Source organism: Rhinoderma darwinii, chromosome 4 (assembly GCF_050947455.1).
Source record: "Rhinoderma darwinii isolate aRhiDar2 chromosome 4, aRhiDar2.hap1, whole genome shotgun sequence".
Classification (NCBI taxonomy): Eukaryota; Metazoa; Chordata; class Amphibia; order Anura; family Rhinodermatidae; genus Rhinoderma; species Rhinoderma darwinii.
Window position 1 is genome coordinate 86787272 of NC_134690.1, and position 21930 is coordinate 86809201.

The 21930-nt window shown below is 42.7% G+C and overlaps 1 protein-coding gene across 1 annotated transcript in view; it reads right to left on the minus strand.

Moving 5' to 3' along the window:
* KLHL6 (kelch like family member 6) overlaps positions 1–21930 on the minus strand; it is a 67320-nt gene that overhangs the window by 17657 nt on the left and 27733 nt on the right. Inside the window, exon 3 of the mRNA XM_075863954.1 lies at positions 17215–17664. Coding sequence (XP_075720069.1) covers positions 17215–17664 — 450 coding nt within the window. The remainder of the gene's footprint in view (positions 1–17214; positions 17665–21930) is intronic.

A 21930-nucleotide genomic window follows, 5' to 3' on the forward strand; every position in this document is an offset into this window, starting at 1 on the left:
CGTAGGATTAACGATATAGCATTACAACTAACAATTTAACTTTTAGTGAATACTGGTCAGTGATCTTGCAACAGGGGGCTTGCTACCGAACATTGGAGGTCTTGACCCTATTGCTGACCACATCACTATACGTGGCTTTAAGAGCCGGACTAGCGCAACATAGCGCAAGGTGTAGCGTGGTACGGCGCTATTACTAATCAATCATTAGGATTCAGCTTATATATAATAATAGGAGAGACTGGTCTGTGGGTAGTTAGTATCCTTTGCCTCTTAGGCTAGGTCTCTGCTGCTGACCAGATGATTGAGCCTGTTATTTTGGCTTCAAGGGCCCATTTTTAAAGATTTATCTAAATAAACTTATTTTAATCGTTCAGCTCAGGCAGTAATATTTACAATTTAACGGAACGAAAACCTAGTTATCAGAGGGATAATATTATATCACACACTTCTATTACAATAAAAAAAAAAAAACATTTCAAACTCACCTTATTCCCGCTCCCACGCCGTCCGGCAGCCATGGAGACCTGCTCTCTTATGCGCAGGTCTCCAGGGGGTTGAACACAGCGTCTATGAAAGGCGCTGATTGGCTGGGCAGGATGACTTTCCCTGTCAGTCAGTCAGCGCCTTTCATCGACGGAAGCGTCACTGGTACAAAAGGTACCAGTCGCTTCATACGCGGAAAGGCGCTGAATGGCCGGGCACGGAACGTGCCCGGTCATTCATTGCTTCTAATTGTACCTGTGTCCTTGCGACACAGGTACAATTATAGTGCAGGAGGAGGTGGCGCTGGCGCCCCCCTCTGAGCTGCGTCCGGGGCACATGCCCCGCTTGCCCCCCCCCTAGCTACGCCCCTGCAAATACATCCCCCTGTAGATAAAGCCACACAGCCCCCCTTGTAGATAGTGCCACACACACCCCGGTAGATAGTGACACACACACACACCCTTGTAGATAGTGCCCCCCCCCAGTAGATAGCGTTACATTCCCCTCCCCCTGTAGATAGCATCATTGGGGCTCCCTCTAGGAGTGAAATCCCCAGCCATAGCATTGTCAACACTCTGGCTGGGGATTCCTCTCCTGGAGGAGCCCCTGACGTCACTGTCCATATATGGATAGTGACATCAGGGGCTTCTCTAGGAGTGGAACCTCTGGCCAGAGAGTCAGCAAACGCTCTGCCCTGTGATTACGCTCCAGAAAGAGCCCCTGACGTCACTGTCCATAGTTGGACAGGGACGTCAAGTGCTCCCTCTAGGAGCAGAATACCCGGCCAGAGCGTCGGTAACTCTCTGGCTGGGGATTGCAATGCCCTGGCCGGGGATTGCAATGCTGCACAGAGAACATCATTGGGAGCAGTGAGGGATCGCTATTGGGAGACAAGGAGAGGTGAGTAAAGTCTTTTTTTTTATATTGAAGTGGAATAATGTTTGTTGTTTTTTTCCCCCTACTTGCGATTTGTGCTGCAAATTCACAGTATCTCTGCAGGAAAACTTGCTGAATTTGCTAGTTATCGAACTCATTGGAGAGAATCCACAACAAATATACAACCATTTTTCAGCATAAATTGACGCGGATTAAAAAATGTGAATTGCAGGTCAATCACTGCACGGAAATTTTGCGCACAAATACAGATGGAAAATCCACACCAATTACGCTATGTGTGGACGTAGCCTGAATGGTATGGCTGAACATTGTATGTATGTACAGATTATATATATGGTCAGTGTACATATTCTTTATGTTGGTAAGTTGGTTATGTTTTCAGTCTAGCAGTTGTATACCCTTGGTTATAATTTATATTTCTTAATGTAGAAAATATATTAGCTGTATTAAATATGCATTATGCATATAGAGCAGTCATTTATTTTTTTAATTACTATAAACTGTCAGCAGGTGGAGACATAGGATACAGAACTGCATATAGTAATTGACTATATCAAAACAATAATTGGGTCTGGTTTATCTAAACTGTCTAACAGAAAAACTGTTCACCTTGTCCAAAGCAAAAAATCACAGTGGAAACTTCATTTTTCCAGAGCTGATTGATTTATATGGTAAAAAGGGCCAATGAGTTTTTCAATCAGGCTGGGTTCACACGACCTATTTTCAGACATAAACGAGGCGTATTATGCCTTGTTTTACGTCTGAATATACGGCTCCAATACGTCGGCAAACATCTGCCCATTCATTTGAATGGGTTTGCCGAGGTACTGTGCAGACAACCTGTCATTTACGCGTCGTCGTTTGACAGCTGTCAAAAGACGACGCGTAAAATTACAGCCTCGTCAAAAGAAGTGCAGGACACGTCTTGGGACGTTTTTGGAGCCGTTTCCTCATAGACTTTATTGAAAACAGCTCCAAAAACGGCCGAAAAAACGGCGCGAAAAACGCCACAAAAAACGTGAGTTGCTCAAAAAACTTCTGAAAATCAGGTGCTGTTTTCCCTTGAAAACAGCTCTATATTTTCAGACGTTTTTGGCTCAGCGTGTGAACATACCCTCAAGGCCAGTTCACACATTGCGTAAATACTGTGGATTTTTCGCATCGGATTTCGTTGCGGAAAATCCGCAGCACATACAGTAGCAGCAAAGTGGATGAGATAAAACAAATCTCATCCACAAGCTGGGTAAATACGGAGCAGAAAAAAACGCTCTGAAATTGACCTGCGGTGCAGAGTTTTATTCCGCATTATGTCACTTGCATTTACGTAAATGCTGCTTATATGTTGCGGGATTTCCCCATTGAATTCAATGGGGAGGTAAATGCCGCAAAAAATAGCAGTTGTTGCATTTTTTGCGGTGGGTTTGCAGCGATCCCTCCACAAAAAAACGCAATTTAGAAAACAAAAATCATATTATACTTACCTAGGAGTCCCTGTTTCATCCTCCTGGGATAACGCTTCATCCCAATCACAGTCTGCAGCAGTCTCCTGGGATGAGAGGTCATCCGAGGTGGCCGGCCGGCTAAGAGGCCGTCTAAGAGCTGCAGTTTTTCCCAGCGGACATTCCGGGCGAAAAACTGCACCAGTGTATTCGCCCCGTGTGAACTCAGCATAAGGCTGGATTCACATGAGCGTGTTCGGTCCATGATAGGGTACGTTCAGACGTGGCGGAATTACTGTGGAAATCCACAGCAGACAGTCTGTCCATTGGTTTCCACACCTTTTTACTTATCTTCGGGCAGACGTTGCGGACAACTCCGCTGCGGACCATAGGCTGCGGTGCAGAATTTTCAGTCCGCAGCATACGCTGGCTGTTGTGGACTTGCGTACTTGTTGCGGAATTTCTCCATTGACTTCAATTGAGTTTCAAAATTACGCAATGAAATCCCCAGATGTTATGTGTGTTGCGTTGCGGATTGCTTTCAGGAACAGGATATTGCATCATTCTGGCTGGACCTATGTGTGTCAAGGTCAATAGCCAGACTGAGATGGAATGTTTGAAAGAGAGCAGGATGTGATCTGCACCTGAATCCGCACCGACAAATCCGCAGCATTTTACTTAACATTTTAGCCAAATCCGCAACGGAATCTGCAACGCAGATTATGTGCGGCATTGATGCGGACAGTGTCTGCAGAATTGCACCACGTCTGAACATGCCCATATACAGACCGTATGTCGGCAGTATTTCCCGGACCGAACACATTGCAGGGAGCCTTGAAAAACGCCTGAAAAAACGGAAGCTGAACGCTTCCAAACATCTGCCCATTGATTTCAATTCCAAAAAGATTTGATGCTTAAAAACGGCTGAAAATCGCCTTAAAAACAGCTCCGTATTTCACAGCTGTTTTTACTTTAGCGTGTGAACATAGCCTTAGGGTATGTTTACACGCAGTGTTTTCAGGCGTTTTTCGTGGTGTAACGCCTCAAAAAACGCCTGAAAACAACAGAAGCTGAACTCCTCCAAAAATCTGCCCATTGATTTCAATGGGGAAAAATAGCGTTTCGTTCAGACAGGGCGGTTTTTTTTACACGGCTGTTTCAAGAAACAGCACGTAAAAAAAACGCCACCGTTAAAATAAGTGCATGTCACTTCTTGAGACTTCTCTTCATTGTGTCAATAGAAAAACAGCTCCAAAAACGGCTCCAAAAAACGCATCAAAAAACATTTGATGCTTTACAAACGGCTGAAAATCAGAGGCTGTTTTCCCTTGAAAACAGCTCCGTATTTTACAGCCGTTTTTACTTTATCGTGTGAACGTAGCCTTAGGGTATGTTCACACGATGAGAGGCATTTACGTGTGAAAAGACAGACTGTTTACAGCTGCCTCGTTTCACACGTAAATGCTCCTCCTCGTATTTTGCGAGGCGTCTGAGACGCTCGTAAATCTTGAGCTGTGCTTCATTGAGTTCAATGAAGAACAGCTCAAATTACGTGGCAAAGAAGTGCCCTGCACTTCTTTGCCGAGGCAGTCCATTTACGCGTCGTCGTTTGACAGCTGTCAAACGACGACGCGTAAATTACAGGTCGTCTGCACAATACGTCGGCAAACCAATTCAAATGAATGGGAAGATGTTTGCCGACGTATTTTAGCCCTATTTTCAGACGTAAAACGAGGCATAATACGCCTCGTTTACTTCTGAAAATAGGTTGTGTGAACCCAGCCTTAGGCTGAGTTCGCACAGGGCGGATACGCTGCATAAAAGCACGCAGCGTATCCGGTCTGTGCGTTTCAGGGAATTCCAGGCGAAAAACCGCACCACACACAGCCCCCCTTGTAAATAGTGCCACACAGCCCCCCTTGTAAATAGTGCCACACAGCCCCCCTTGCAAATAGTGCCACACAGCCCCCCTTGCAAATAGTGCCACACAGCCCCCCTTGTAGATAGTGCCACACATAGCCCGCTGCCCCTTTGTATATAGCGCCACACTCCCCCCCTTGTAAATAGTGCCACATTCCCCCCCTTGTACTTAGCACCACACTGTGAACAGACCGGTGAGCAGTAGCCTACCACTCTCCGCTCTGCCTGGTGTGACTTACCGGAGGAGCCGAGGAGGTCATGCGGCGCAGGCAGCGGCGGAGTTTTTTCTGACGAGGGTTGGTGACAGCCAGGGCTGGCCTTAGGTTGGATGGCGCCCTGTGCAGGACTCTCTATTGCCGCCCCTTACACAAACCAAAAATGAACCACATATATGGACATGCTGGCACATATATACTGTTCATACATAAAGACAGATATTTAGACATACAGGCAAATATACATACACACATTCTGGAATATATACATACAGGTAAATATATAGACGTACAAACACATATACGCACACACACCGGCAGATAAATACACAGACAGGAACATATACAAATACATAAAAGGCACAAATATAGAAGCACAAAGATACATTCACAAACAGACCCATATATACCCACACAGGCACATATGTACACAGTACAGATAATGTAGATGTTACCTGCAGTCCTATGTAACACCACAGATAACACAGTGATAACTCTCTGAGTACAGATAATGTAGTAGCTGTTGCCTGCAGTCCTATGTAACACCACAGATAACACATTGTAGCAGAGCTGAGATTGTAATTTAGCACAATGTGTTATCTGTGGTGTTACATAGGACTGCAGGCAACAGCTACTACATTATCTGTAATCAGAGTTATCACTGTGCTATCTGTGGTGTTACATAGGACTGCAGGTAACACTACTATCTGTATTTAGAGAGTTATCACTGTGTTATCTGTGGTGTTACATAGGACTGCAGGTAACACTACTACATTATCTGTACTCAGAGCGTTATCACTGTGTTATCTGTGGTGTTACATAGGACTGCAGTTAACATCTACTACATTATCTGTACTGTGTAGCAGAGCTGAGATTGTAATTTAGCACACAGTACAGATAATGTAGTAGATGTTCCCTGCAGTTCTATGTAACACCACAGATAACACAGAGATAACTCTCTGAGTACAGATAATGTAGTAGATGTAAGAGACAAACACATGCAGAGACACAGACAGAGACACACTCACACACACACATACACACACACTGTAACATATACACATACAAACACAGAGACACACTACACACACACTCACCATGTCTCCTTGCTGACAGGTCAGGATGGGCTGTGGGTGGAGCTTCCTCTCTGCTTCTCGGTGTGTGTGTGTGTGTGTGTGTGTGTGTGTGTGTGTGTGTGTGTGTGTGTGTGTGTGTGTGTGTGTGTGTGTGTGTGTGTGTGTGTGTGTGTAGCAGCACAGAGTAGAGGCAGATGCTGGAAGGCTGCAGCACGGGAGTGGACCTGTCCCCTGACCTGAGTCATCTGACCTCATGTCACTGACGTGAGGTCAGGTGACTGGACTGGTCCACTCCCTGGCCGTCACAGACCCCAGTCAGAACGCCGTAATGTCCTGGCTCTTCCTAAGTTGCTGCAGGTGTCCGACATACGGGGTGCCTGTCAGCAGCGATCAGCTGCTCTTCGGCGCCCCCCTTCCCTATCCTCCGGGTTGCGCCCGGGGCACATGCCCCGCCTGCCCCCCCCCCCCCCTAGCTACGCCCCTGCATGAGTTTAATTGAAAAACTAATAATTAAATGTTTATAAATCCAAAGTGCATAATAATTTGGAACACGGTGTATATTTAGTGCAACTCCTTAGTCATGTTAGGCACTTTTCCATCCTTATGCGACCTCATGGTCTGCGCACATTGATTCCTATATTGTGCACCAAAAATGAGGCAAGTTTTTCGTAAATTTACTGCATTTTACAACTCCTCTTAGCCCCGTCCATTTTCTAGGCACTTTTCAAAACTGTCAAGGGAGGCCTAAAAAGTGAGTAAGGCCTGATTTACACGAACGTGGGCGTTTTGCGCGCGCAAAAAACGCTGCGTTTTGCGCGCGCAAAAGGCACTTGACAGCTCCGTGTGTCATCCGTGTATGATGCGCGGCTGCGTGATTTTCACGCAGCCGCCATCATAGAGATGAGGTAGTCGACGCCCGTCACTGTCCAAGGTGCTGAAAGAGCTAACTGATCGGCAGTAACTCTTTCAGCACCCTCGACAGTGAATGCCGATCACAATATACACCAACCTGTGAATAAAAAAAGACGTTCAAACTTACCATGAACTGCCTGCTTCCTCCAGTCCGGTCTCCCGGCCGTTGCCTTGGTGACGCGTCCCTCTCTTGTCATCCGGCCCCACCTCCCAGGATGACGCGGCAGTCCATGAGACCGCTGCAGCCTGTGATTGGCTGCAGCCTGTGCTTGGCCTGTGATTGGCTGCAGCTGTCACTTGGCCTGAATTGTCATCCCGGGAGGTCGGACTGGAGGAAGGAGCCGGGACTTATCGGTAAGTCCGAACTTCTGTTTTTTTTTACACGTATATGTATATGGCGATCGAAAGTCACTGTCCATGGTGCTGAAACAGTTTAAGTCTTTCAGCACCGTGGGCAGTGACTGTCTCCTGACGTCGCGTACCCGAACATTTTTTGCCGGGTTCGGTCAAAACGAGTTCGGCCGAACCCGGTGAAGTTCGGTGCGCTCATCTCTAATTTGACACTCCGTTTGGATGTTTGTAAACAGAAAAGCACGTGGTGATTTTCTGTTTACATTCATCCTTTTGACAGCTCTTGCGTGATTTTCGCGCATGCAACGCAGTAGCGTCCGTGTGGCATGCGTTGTTTTCACGCACCCATTGACTTCAATGGGTGCGTGTTGCGTGAAAAACGCACGATTATAGAACATGTCGTGAGTTTTACGCAACGCACTCACGCTGCGCAAAATTCACGCATCGTCTAAACTGCCCCATAGAGTAATATAGGTGCGTACGACACGCGTGAAAAGCACGCGCGTCGCACGCGCGTATATTACGCTCGTGTAAATGAGGCCTAAAGCAGATAGTAAGTTTGGCACACAGCATTACTTTTTTGCTTACATTTGCAACAGAATTCTGGCTCTTTTTGCAAAGTAAATCTTCCCACGGTATTTTAGCAATTTTTCCGTCACAATTGAGAGCAATGGTTATTCAAACGGAAGCTAAGGTTTTCGTTTGCCTCTCCATTGAGGGGTTCCCCCAACGGAAATCTCAGATGGAACCCCTCAACGGAAAGATAATGTTGATGTGAACAGGCTCTATGGCAGTTCAAGTTCAATGCATAATATTTACCCCATAATAATTAACTATTTTATTTGCTTGAACAGCAATGCCAAATATGTGTACGGATGTAGCCATCTTTATCTCCACTCTAATAACTTGTTGCAGTGTGATATAGTTAAAGTTTCTTGACACTGTGTATTTAATGCGTTAATAGTCAAGATAAAGATGGCTACATCTGTCCATTGTGTAACGTATGACATCACTATTGCGAGAAGAAAAATCCTATGTTAAGTCTAAAGACTATGTACACCTTTGACATTGTTTTTTTAATAATAATAAAATTGATTGGTGCAACTTCCTAAATAAATTTTAATGAAAATTCTTTTTACTTTTTAAGATACAGCTGCTTTGTATTCTGTAACACCTTTCCGTTGACTATGCTACTGTTTTTGCGAAAAAAAACGGAAACCTTACGCAACAGAAACAAACAAAAACCAATTGCAACGGAAGCATTACCATTGAAATCAATGGTAATGCAAACCAAAGCTATGGTTTCTGTTTGGCTTTCCGTTCATCGGTTCCTCTGATGGAAAGGTCGAACGGAGCCGATAAACGGAACCCGACGCTGATGTGAACATAGCCTAACTTTAGGGGAAATCAGTCCTCTTAAAGTGACTATTGTCACTGATAGGTCTGTGCTAGGTCTAGTTAGACCCAGCAGCTGTTTGCCACTAACGGCATCCCGGCGATCATGTGACCAGTCACATGATCATCGGGACAAGGGCCGCTGCCTCTATCCTATACACAGCGCTCATTGAGCGAAAGCTGCTTCTATCTCCTCCTCAGGGTCCCCGGCAGTCACTGACTGCCGGGGACCCGACATTTAGCTGCCCAATTGCTCGGACAGCCAGCTAAAACCTGCTCTGTATATCTGCTATGGCGCGGGTTTTAAGCACATCGACCGCCGGACGTTTATATACAGCCGGCAGTCGGGAACTGGTTAATGTACTACACATAATATATGCATATTATAGGTTAGTGGCTATAGATTGATGTGGCTGCTTATAACATTACTTATAGGGCAATGACTGTTTTGTAGCTCATACCATTTTGGCAAATTGTGTGAATGTTCACAGGAACATATCCAAGGAACATAGGGGAAGAGTTATCAAACGTGTCATATAAGAGTAATTTATGCTTCAATGAAAAAGGCATGAATTGAATTAATTGTATTAAAATGGCACAAGTGGCATAATATATTTGGCGCAATTTGCTAGGTATGTTAGACACATTTGTCTTCCATACACCAACCCATGGCTTACGTACATGTACAACAATAATTTGTACCAAAAAGCAGTGCACAAATATGGTGTAATTTACGACATCTCTTAGCCACTCCCTATTTGTCAACAATTTTCAAATTGCTACGTGCAATTTGTTCAAATCTCATCCACTCTGGTGCTACTGTATTAAGCTGCAGATTTTCCGCACTGAAATCCGTTGCGGAAAATCCGCAGCATTTTGACTACATGTGAATCAGCTTATTACTACCTCATCGTTTATACTGAATTCTCCCCCCACCCATGATTGGCCAATGACAGGGACTATGTTAGTGACTGCCATTTATTAGTGGATAGACAGACCAGTGAGGGATGTTTTGGTGACCCATAAGAGTAAGGCCACACAGAGCTGGCCTGACACGGTCGCGATGCGGCCAACAACCGCGCCGACACCATGTTCGGCGCAGCTGTCAAATACCCTGTTAATGGCCATTCATGGTGTATGAATTAATGGCCGCAAAGATTTTGCAGATAAAGGGACGTTTTACCCGCAATAACACGTGGCCATTAAACAGGGTGTTTGACATGGTGTCAGCGCGGTTGTTGGAAGCGTCGCAACCCTGTCAGGGCCGCTCCATGTCGCCTTACCGTAAAGGTGGTGCTTTATGATTAGAACCCCTCCCTTATCAAATTAGGTTCAAAACGATGGGGCACATATGCTGTTCTGCACAGGGGGCCCTTGTTGTCTGTGGTATCCAAAAGTTTCATGTAATAAAATAAAACACAATTGCCCTGTTCCCTTATCAAGTCCTATACTATTGAAAAAAACCATAATAAACCATACGTATTTGGTATCGCCACGACCGGAACGGCCTGACCTATAAAAATATTATATTATTTATTGCACGCGGTGAACAGCGTAAAAAAAAACGTAAAGAACTATACCAGAATTTCTGTTTTTTAGTCACTTTGCCCGACAAATATTGGAATAAAAAGTGATCAAAAAGTCGCACGTATCCAAAAAGGGTACCTATAAAAACTATAGCTCGTCTTGCAAAAAAAAAAACCTCATACAGTTCCGTCGACGAAAAAGTTAAAAAGTTATGGTTCTCACAACTTGGCAACAGAAAAAATACATTCTCTTTACAAAAGTAATTTTATTGTGCAAAACGTTGTAAAACATAAAAATGTGCCATAAATTAGGTATCGCCGGAATCACTGTCCCGCAGAATAAAGTTAACATGTAATTTATAACGCATGGTGAACGCTGTATAATTTTATTTTTTTTTAAACTATGCCAGACTTGGGATTTTTTGGTTACCTGGCCTCCCAAAAAATAGGATAAAAAGTGATCAAAAAGTCGCATATACCCCAAAATGGTACCAATAATAACTACAACTCATCCTGCAAAAAAACAGGCCTCATACCACTGCGTCTATGAAAAAATAAAATTAGTTAAGGCTCCAATTAGTCAGGAAATAAAAAATATGCAGTTGTGCGAGTCCGAGGGGAACATTTCTTCTGTTTAAAAAGGCAATTTATCAAGGCCCTAAAATTAGGGAACCAGGAAAGGGAGGGCCCAAACATATCTGCTGGAAGCGACGGTGCCCATATTATACCAGGACAACACTTTCCTAGCAAAATTCCCCAAACTGCAAAGGTGCGGAGTGTGGACCAAAAAGGGGATAAGAAAGGACACAATTTATCAGTGCGACACCGGCCTGTGCAGAAAGGATTGCTTCACAGCGTAACACACATCTATGGATCATTTTATTGTTTTTTTACCGCATTATTATACGACCTGACTATGCCCCTGATATACTCTGCCCGGCTTACATATGCCCCCACATTATAAACGGAAACACCAGCAATACGCAAACAAAACTGCTACCAAGCAAAATCCGCCCTCCAAAAGCCAAATGGCGCTCCCACCCATCTGAACCCTACAGCATGCCCAAACAGCAATTTACTTCCACATATATTGCATCGCCATACCTGGGAGAATCCTTTTAACAATTTTTGTGGTGTGTGTCTCCACTGGCACAAGCTGGGCACAACATATTTGCCACTGAAATGGAATATCTGGGGAAAAACTTTAATTTTTAATTTGCACCATCTGCAGCGCATTCATTTATGGAAAAGACCTGTGGGGTGAAAATGCTCACTACACCCCTTAATAAATGCCTTGAGGGGTATAGTTTCCAAAATGGGGTCACTTCTCAGGGGTTTCTTTTTATTATTTCACATCAGAGCCTCTGCAATTGTGAACCAATACTTTGTAAATCTCCAAATTAGGCCTCAATTTTACATGGTACTCTTTCACTCCTGAGCCTTGTCAAATGTCCAGGCAAAAGATTAGGGTCACATGTGGGGTGTTTCTAAAACCGAGAAACACTGCATAATAATTAGAGAGCTGTCTTGTTATGATGGCACAAGCTGGGCACCACATATTGGCATATCTATGGAAAAAAAAACATTTTCACTCTGCAACATCGAGTGCACACTAATGTCTACAAAACACCTGCAGGTTTAACATGCTCACTACACACCTAGGTGAATGGATTGAATGTGTAGTTTCCAAAATGGGGTCACTTCTGGGGGGTTTCCACTGTTTTGGTCCCACATGCGCCCAGAAACCAATCCGGCAAAATCTGCACTCCAAAAACCAAATGGCGCTCCTTCCCTTCTGAGCCCTGCTGTGTTCCCAAACAGCAGTTCATGACCACATATGGGGTATTGCCGTACTCTGGAGAAATTGCTTTACAAGCGTTGGGGTTCTATTTGTCCTTTTATTTGTTGAGAAAATTAAAAATTTTGAGCTAACACTACGTCTTACTGAAGAAAAAGGATTGTTTTTATTTTCACTGCCCAATTCTAATAAATTCTATGAAACACCTGTGGGGTCAAAATGCTCACTACATCCCTAGATAAATTCCTCAAGGGGTGTAGTTTACTAAATAGAGTCACTTTTTGGGCGGTTTCATTGTTTTGTCCCCTCAGGTGATTTGCAAATGTGACATGGCCTCCGCAAACCATTCCTTCTAAATGTGATCTCCAAAAGCCAAATAGCGCTCTTTCCATTCTAAGCCCTGCCGTGTGTCCAAACAGCCGTTTATGACCAAATGTGGGGTATTGTTTTACTCGGGGGAAATTGCGTTACAAATTTTGTGGTGCTTTTTCTCCTTCAGTCCTTGTGGAAATGAGAAAAAAATTGCTAAACCTACATTTTCTTTGAAAAAAATTAGATTTTTCTTTTCACCACCTAGTTCCAATAATTTCTGCAAAAAACCTGTGGGGTCAAAACTCTCACTATACCCCTAGACAATTTCCTCAATGGGTGTAGTTTTCACTGTTTTGTCCCCTCAGGGGCTTTGTAAATGTGGCATGGCCTCCGCAAACCATTCCTGCTAAATTTGAGCTCCAAAAGCCAAATGGCGTTCTTTCCCTTCTAAGCCCTGCCGTGTGTTCAAACATCCGTTTATGACCACATGTGGGGTATTGTTTTACTCGGGAGAAATTTCTTTACAAATTTTGTGGTGCTTTTTCTCCTTTAGTCCTTGTGGAAATTAGAAAAAATATATAAACCTACATCTTCTTTGAAAAAATGTAGATCTTCATTTTCATGGCCTAATTCCACAAATTTATAAAAAAAAACCTGTGGGGTCAAAATGCTCACTATACCCCTTGATAATTTCCTCAATGGGTGTAGTTTCCAAAATAGGGTCACTTGTGGGGGGTTTCCACTGTTTTGTTCCCTCAGGAGCTTTGCAAATGTGACATGGCCTCCGCAAATCATTCCTGCTAAATTTGAGCTCCAAAAGCCAAATAGCGCTCTTTCCCTTCTAAGCCCTGCCGTGTGTCCAAACATCCATTTAGGACCACATGTGGGGTATTGTTTTACTCGGGAGAAATTGCTTTACAAATTTTGCGGTGCATTTTTTCCTTTAGTCCTTGTGGAAATGAGAAAAAAATCGCTAAACCTACATTTTCTTAGAAAAAAAATGTAGATTTTCCTTTTTAACGGCCTACTTCCAATAATTTCTGTAAAAAAACCTGTGTGGTCAAAATGCTCACTATACCCACTAGATCATTTCGTTGAGGTGTGCAGATTCCCAAATGGGGTCACTTTTGGGGGATTTCTACTGTTTTGGCACCGCAAGAGCCCTTCAAACCTGACATGGTGCCTAAAATATATTCTAATAAAAATAAGGCCCCAAAATGCTCTAGGTGCTCCTTTGCTTCTGAGGCTGGTGCTTCAGTCTATAAGCACACTAGGGCCCCATGTGGGATATTTCTTAAAACTGCAGAACCTGGGCAATAAATATTGAGTTGCATTTCTCTGCTAAAACTGTTACAAAAAAAATGGATTAAAAATTAATTTCTGCAAAAAAAAAATGAAATTTGTAAATTTCGCCTCTACTTTGCTTTAATTCCTGTGAAACGTCTAAAGGGTTTAGAAACTTTCTAAATGCTGTTTTGAATACTTTGAGGGGTGTCGTTTTTAAAATGGGGTGACTTATTGGGGGTTTCTAATTAATAAGGCCCTCAAAGCCACTTCACAACTGAACTGGCCCTGTAAAAATAGCCTTTTGAAATTTTCTTGAAAATGTGAGAAATTGCTGCTAAAGTTCTAAGCCTAGAAAAATAAAAGGATGTTCAAAAAACTATGCCAATCTAATGTAGACATATGGGGGATGTTAATTACCAATAATTTTATGTGTTATAACTGCCTGTCTTACAAGCAGATATAAAAAATTGAGAAAAATTCACATTTTTGCAATTTTTCGCTAAATTTTGGTGTTTTTCACAATTAAATACTGAACTTATTGAGCAAATTTTGCTAGTATCATAAAGTCCAATGTGTCACGAGAAAATAATCTCAGAATCACTTGGATAGGTAAAAGCATTCTGAAGTTATTACCACATAAAGTGAAACATGTCAGATTTGAAAAATGAGGCTCTATCAAGAAGGTCAAAAGTGGCCAAAGAGGGAAGGGGTTAATAATTACAATAAAAAAAGTTGTTGTTTTTTTTAACTGGGGCTTTTACCTCTAACCAAAGGAAACTGACAAATTTGTCTTTACTTTGAGTAGCCATAGGAAAAAACTAAAGACCACGGAAAAAGATCTGGTGCAGAACTTTATTTGCCATTTTAAAGACCTTGTTTTTGTGGCTTTTTAAACTGAATATTTGCACTTGCTCTGTAAATCTGTGGTTTTCAGAACTTCCCCTTCGCAGAGTCATGTATTTGGAAATTTTGGTGATGTACATAGGGGATGGAAACAAACAGAACTACAGATGTATAAGAAGTCAGCTGCATGAAAGCGGAAGACCCAGGAGTCTAGACGCAGCTTGTACACATGCCCCACATAAGTTATAAATGGGGAAGTGGCAATATTTTTTAGAAAAAATAGCCTACGCTTTTCTATAATGATTATAAATCAATGTAGTACGTCTTCTTTTACACCAAACAGGTGTTTAATCTGATGCTTCAATCGTACTTCCCTCTATATGTCTTTTATTTCTTACTAACCTACATTTTATGATTTATTTTTTTTAGTCCCAATAGGGGACATTGATAAATTAGAAAAAGCTCCGGTTCCTGTCATATAGCTTTGGGGCTACGATTTCAGGGCAATGTCCCTATGTTTGCTATTTTAGGACTAGTGAGAGGATGACAGCTAATATAAAAGTCTAACACTAAGTAAAATGTCACATCAATTAGTATTCATTTTATGAAATTATGAGTACTTCTATACCTTTTACTTTTATACACCCTCTGGCCACTATAATTTTCCAACCTTTCGATTTTCAGCTGTGTCCTCCGAAAAAAAAATGTTCCTACAGGTGTTGATGACACTGTTACCCTTCAATGACCCATCAACACCTTAACTGCTCATCAACATCTTAGAAACCTTTGTTTCTCATGTACACCTAAAATGGCTAAGGCTTTATAACTCCATGTGCGGACTTTCGTAAGTTTACTGCTTGTTAACGAAATAGTAAGAACTTTCCTTGCATTACCACTATCCGATCGCATTTTAGGCAATAAATATATGACTCACACAAAGTTATTATATGGCCATGTGAATAAGGCCCCATGCACACGACCGTATACTTCATCCGTAATTACGCACCGTAATTACAGACCCATTCATTTCTATTCGCCACAGACGCCTTTCAGTATTTTTACGGATGGCTGTCCGTGCTGAAAAAATTATAGAACCTGTCCTATTCTTGTCAGTAATTACGACACGGACTCTGCCATAGAAGCCTATGGGCGCTTCTGTAAATACGGACGGCTATGGATGTGCATCCGTAAACCATCCGTATTTACAGAAGCGTTGCTAGGCAACATGTTGGTGACATCGTTTGCAGCCTCCCTCTTTTTTTACAGATCCCTATACATGGATCAAATACGGATGCAATACGGACCGCATTTACGGACAGTATTTCTGGATAGATGAAAATACGGTCTTGTGCATGGGGCCTTAGACCTAAAGGATATATTCCTAAATAAATTGGATGTAAAATAATGTATTTGCTTTAAGGAAGGAATGCTCAAAGAAAAACTAATTAAAAAATAGGGATCAAAAAAGTGATTGAAAGATATAGAGAAAATAAGACTCCTAACAACTATACAAGAAGTGGTAGACCACAGAATCTGTCACCATCAGCAAAACAGTATTTTAAGCATTCATGTTGAGAGAATCAGACGACTCCTTCAGATCTGAACAATTCATAGATGTTTTTGTCCATCCTTCCATTGTGAGAACACTACTCAACGCTATCGCTTTGAAAGGATGCACATGAGATGTGAAAATAGGTTTTGTGGATTGGCGAGTCCAAATTTAATATTTTTGGAAGTAACAGTTGGCAGTATATATGCTGGCAAAGCAATAAAAGACTCTTTGAACCATGTATACAACTGTCAAGAATGCCGATAAGAATAAAGTATTAATACATCCTGCAATATCCTATGAAAAATATATGATTGGGGGGAAAAAAAACTTCTACAGCAAGATAATGACCCCAAAAATAGCAGCTCAAATGAGACGCTGCTGGTGTCTTAGACTTTGGAGGTGTTTACACGAAATAGAATGGAAAAAAAGTCCTGCAGATTTCTTTGTACTGTAGAATATTGTAGTTCGTAACAGCGGTCATGTAACCAGGTCTCCGATCCAGCTTCTAGTTTGCAGCCAGTATTTACACACTCTTCATACTCTCTATGTCTCTTACCCATTGTACCCAATCTAAATATTAGAAATAGGACGTTGCAATAAGCATGTGCGAGTCTGACCATACATGTTTATTGGCATTTGTCCGCCCCACAGTATAAACAACAGTGTTTTCCCTCTACCCTCCTTTCCCTTACCACAGCACCTCCCCAAATAAAAATGAGCAGCATCAACTTGCTTCCAATGGCTTTTTATTGTGTCTATACCAATCTGCAACATTTTGGCTCCATTTCATAGTTTTTTTTAAGTAGTCACAACAGGACTCCTCCTTTTTCCACAGTCACAGTAAGCCAGACCCCATTTCCACCAGTAGTCAGAGCAGAACAACCTTCTTTCCACTAGTAGTTACAGCAGGACCCCCATTTCCTGCAGTAGTCCCAGCAGGCCCTCCTTTTCTGAAAATAGTCACAGCATACCCATAGGTACTGACAAGATTTTTAACACTGTACATCTGCTTTAAATGTCTCCCTCCGAAAGATATGTGACCCATTTAACTAGTACTCTTGTGGTTGACAGCATAAGTACTTTGTGTGACTCATACATACGTGTCTTAGAGGATGAGTACAACTTATCAATGTATATTGTAAATGATATAGTAATCCGTTTTAGTTATATGCACGTAATTTGGAAAGTTTTACTGTAGATTCACTCACCTCATTACCAGTCAGATAATACATGCGTGCTTCTTGCATTAAATTGAATACATCGGGGCACTCTCTAATCAGTTCATTGGCTTCTACAGTACCAACAAGATACCAGGGATCCAATAAGGGTAGTCGGACACATTCTAACATTTTTGGTAGTAGAGAAAATCTCTCTGATTGTTTATATTGCACCCATTTTATTACAGTCTCAAATACTTGTGCTTCCTCTGTCACATATAGCTCATCGCTCTTTAGAATATGATATAGAATGTCAGATGTAAGCTCGAGGAATTCTTCATGGTTTAAAACCTGGGAAAAGTTTTGGATGATATAGTTCTGGACTTGTAACTTCAACAAGTCCAAATAATGAGTATCTGCAAGTCTTAAAATTCCAACACAGTTTTCCGGGTGAAGAGCTTCTGTAAGGAAACTGGAACATGCGTCCACCATTCGGAGGAACTGAAAGAAAGAAAGACAGGAAGTTATGAAACTTTAACTGCTTTTACATCTATGAATGTGGAGACATACTATAGCAGGATATGGTGTATCTACAGAGGTACATTTTGGATGATGGTGTTGGATTCATCAAGATGATTTAAACACTCACTTTTTAAAAACAGGGCAAAACATTATTGAAGTTCATTTTTTGTAGGTAAACTTTTGATTACTTCTGTCATAGGAGTCTTAGAAATAAAATCTTTCTTATTACAAATGGATGCAATCCTACTATAGAGCAGCCATAGTGTTGAAACGCGTAGTCAATATAATATTAAAATAAAGCTTTCATATTCATTATCATCCTAGAATCTTTATTGTTGATAGTAGCGCTATTTATGGATCAGTTTCTCCCATATTATTCACAGTGAAGAATACCACATATTCCGATAATAATATATATTATAAACTTTCATTTAATACACATGCACTACTGATTTATTTAAAAAAATAAAAAAAAATAAAACCACTGTAGGTACACTCCAAGGATGTGTTTGATGACAAGCGTGTTGCCTTTTTCCAATATCAACTAGCAGAATTTTGAATGCAGCTCTGGACTATGATACATGATGTACTCAAATATCATTACATGATAAGTAATGTAATGTGTTAATTTTTTATTTCGATTATATTTATATATTTATATAGAAACTGTAAACTGCTCTGTAAATACACTATAAAGGGTTATTCCCATCGAAGACATTTCTGGCATATCCACACTATGTCCCCTTAATAAAAATGTATCATCAAAAAAATGACCTATTGTTTAACCCCTTAACGCTCTATGACCTACTATTAGGTCACGCTAAGTAGAGCGTTCGCGCTCCGTGACCTAATAGTAGGTCATGGGAATAACCGCACTTCCGCCCCCCCCCTCCCGGTACTTTATGAGCTGTGACCACTGCTGTCTCGTGCAGCAGTTGCCGCAGCTCCTTCAGCGGGGACCGATCGTGTTGTCCCCACCAATTAACCCTTTAGTAGTTGCGTTCAAGAGGGATTGCGGCTTCTTAGGGGTCAAAGCATCATTGACGTCCCGCGACATTATCGCAGGGGGCGATGGTTGCTACGGCATTCGGAGGCCTAACAATGGCCTCCGGCTATGCCATCTACAGAAGCCACGTCCGTAACAACCTGAACTACGAAAGTATTTAGTTATTTATCCCGCACGGTGAACGCCGTAAAAAAATAATAATAATAAACCATACCAGAATCACAATTTTTTGGTCACTTCACCTTCCAAAAAATGGAATAAAAAGAGATCAAAAAGAGATCAAAAAGTCGCATGTACCTAAAAATGGTACTGGTCAAAACTACAGTTTGTTACGCAAAAAACAAGCCCTCGCACGGCTTTCTTGATGGAAAAATGTAAAAGTTATGACTCCTAGAATATGACAACACCAAAAGTAAATGATTTTTTATAAAAAGTATTTTATCGTGCAAACGCAATAAGACATAAAAAAAAATATAAACATATGGCATCATATGGTATCGCCGTAATTATATCACCCTGCAGAATAAAGTGAATGTCATTTATAGCACATGGTGAATGCTGTAAGAAACAGGAATAAAAAACAATACTAGAATTGCTGTCTTTTAGTCTTAAAAAATAGAATAAATGCTCATCAAAAAGTCACATGCACCCGATGAAAACTACAATGAATTCCTCAAGGGGTCTAGTTTCCAAAATGGGGTCACTTTTAAGGGGTTTCCCCTTTTCCGGATACCTCAGAAGCTCTGCAAATCTGACATGGCGCCTATAAACCAATCCAGCAAAATCTACATGCCAAATAGCGCTCCTGCCATTCTGAGCCCTGCCGTTTCTCCAACCAGCAGTTTATGACCACGTGTGAGGTATTGCTGTAATAAGGAGAAATTGTGTTTTAAATGTAGGGGTGTTTTTCTCCTGTATTCCTAGTAAAAATGTAAATTTTGCAACTTTTATCGTATAAAAATGTGATTTTCTATTTCACAACGTAATTTCACAAAATGCAGCAAAAAAACGTATGGTCTAAATGCTCACTATACCCCTCGATAAATCTCATCACTGCTGTTAGGCGCCCTGTATGTCGGACACCTGCAGCAGCGATCAGCGTTAGAAAGAGCCAGTAGTACATGCGGCGGCGTTCTGACTGAGGTCTGCGACGGCCCGGGAGTGGACCAGTCCAGTCACCTGACCTGTCACGTGACCTCATGCCAGTGACATGGGGTCAGAGGATTCAGGTCAGGTGACTGGACTGGTCCATTCCCAGGCTGTCACCGACCCTAGTCAGAAGGAACTCCGCCGCTGCCTGCGCCGCATGACCTCCTTGGCTCCTGTGGTGAGTGACGTCAGGCAGAGTGGAGAGCGGTAGCGGTAGGCTACCGCTCTCTGCTCTGTTTACCGTGTGGTGCTAAGTACAAGGGGGGAGTGTGGCGCTATTTCCAAGAGGGGGGGGAGTGTGATTCTATTTACAAGGGGGAGTTTGGCACTATTTACAAGGGAGGGAGTGTGGCGCTATTTACAAAGGGGGAGTGTGGCACTATTTACAAAGGGGGGAGTGTGGCACTATTTACAAGCGGGGCAGCGGGCTGTGTGTGGCACTATCTACAAAGGCGGGAGAGTGCTGCTATTTACAAGGGGGTGGCGCTATTTACAAGGGGGCAGCGTACTGTGTGCGGCCCTATTTACAAGGGGGGTGTGCCGCTATCTACAAGGGGGGCTGTGTGGCGCTGTTTACAAGGGGAGGCTGTGTGGCACTATATACAAGGGGGCTGTGTGGCACTATCTACAAGGGGGGCTGTGTGTGGCGCTATCTACAACATGGGGCTGTGTGTGGCTCTATCTACAACAGGGGGATGTGTGAAGTGCTATCTACAAGAGAGGGGCTGTGTGTGGCACTATCTACAAGGGGTGTTGTGGTGCTATCTACAACAGGGGGGCTGTGTGGCGTTAACTACAAGGGGGCTGTTTGTCGCGCTACCTACAGAGGGCTATGTGGCGTTATATACAAGAGGGGGGCTGTGTGTTGTGCTATCTACAGGGGGCTGTGTGTGGCGCTATCTACAGGGGGCTGTGTGTGGCCTCTTTAATTAATTTTCTTTTAATTTATTTTTATGTTAACTCCCTTATATAACTATATTGCTTGTAAAATGTAGAAATGTTTTTATGCTTGAGTTACTTTAAAAAAAATGGTGAAAAAAAATTACACCTCGTTGATTGGTAGAGAAAGCAAACATGGTGAGGGGGAAGTAGATGTCGGGAAATAAGTTGGGGGGCGCCAATCTGAATCTTTGCCCCGGGTACAGGAGAACCTAGCTACGCCTCTGCCTTGAGGGGTGTAGTTTGCCAAATGGGGTCACTTTTGGGGGTATCCACTGTTTTGGCACCACAAGACCTCTTCAAACCTAACATGGTCCCCAAAATATAATCTAACAAAAAGGATGCCTCAAAATCCAATAGGTGCTCCTTTGCTTCTGAGGCCTATGTTTCAGTCCATAAGCACACTAGGGCCACATGTGGGATATTCTAAAAACTGAAGAATCTGGGCAATAAGTATTGAGTTGCGTTTCTCTGGTAAACCCTTCTGTTTTACAGAAAAAAATTGAATAAATTGTATCGTTTTATAAAAGTAAGATATTATCATTGACGGCATCACATCTCTCTGTGTAAACATGGAGACGTACTGCCGACATAATAATAAAGTATGGGGATGAGCGATCAGAGTAATGAGCGCTTGTGTCACATAGGGTTCGTGGACCCACTGGACCGTACCGCCTTGGCGGTATGGCAGCTGGCCAACAGGGCGCAGGTCACAGTCTATAGTTCATATAGGGTACCTGTGGCAGCTCGGACAGTAGCAAGGCAGGCTCGGCTGGGACTAGGCAGCAGGTAGACGTCAGGCGTGGAGTAGCAGGACAGGCGTGGAATACAGCACAGCACAACTACAGCATAGCACGGCACTTGACCAGGATAGCACGGGATACAGGAACAGGGAACACTGGGAACTGGAAAACACTAGGAGACCATTTGCTTAGACAAACTAGGATATGACAAACAACGCTCAGGCAGCAAAGCAAGGGGCTGGGCCCCTCTTATAGTCCAGGGTACTTATGGGCTGATTACACATTAAAGTCTGGTGTATGCGCTGCCCCTTTAAGGGTGCCCTCGCACCCTACAGGACCCGGCCGATGTGAGTGGAAGTGAGCGCTGGCGTCTCCTGAGGAGGAGACTGGGGCCAGCGCTCGCAGACC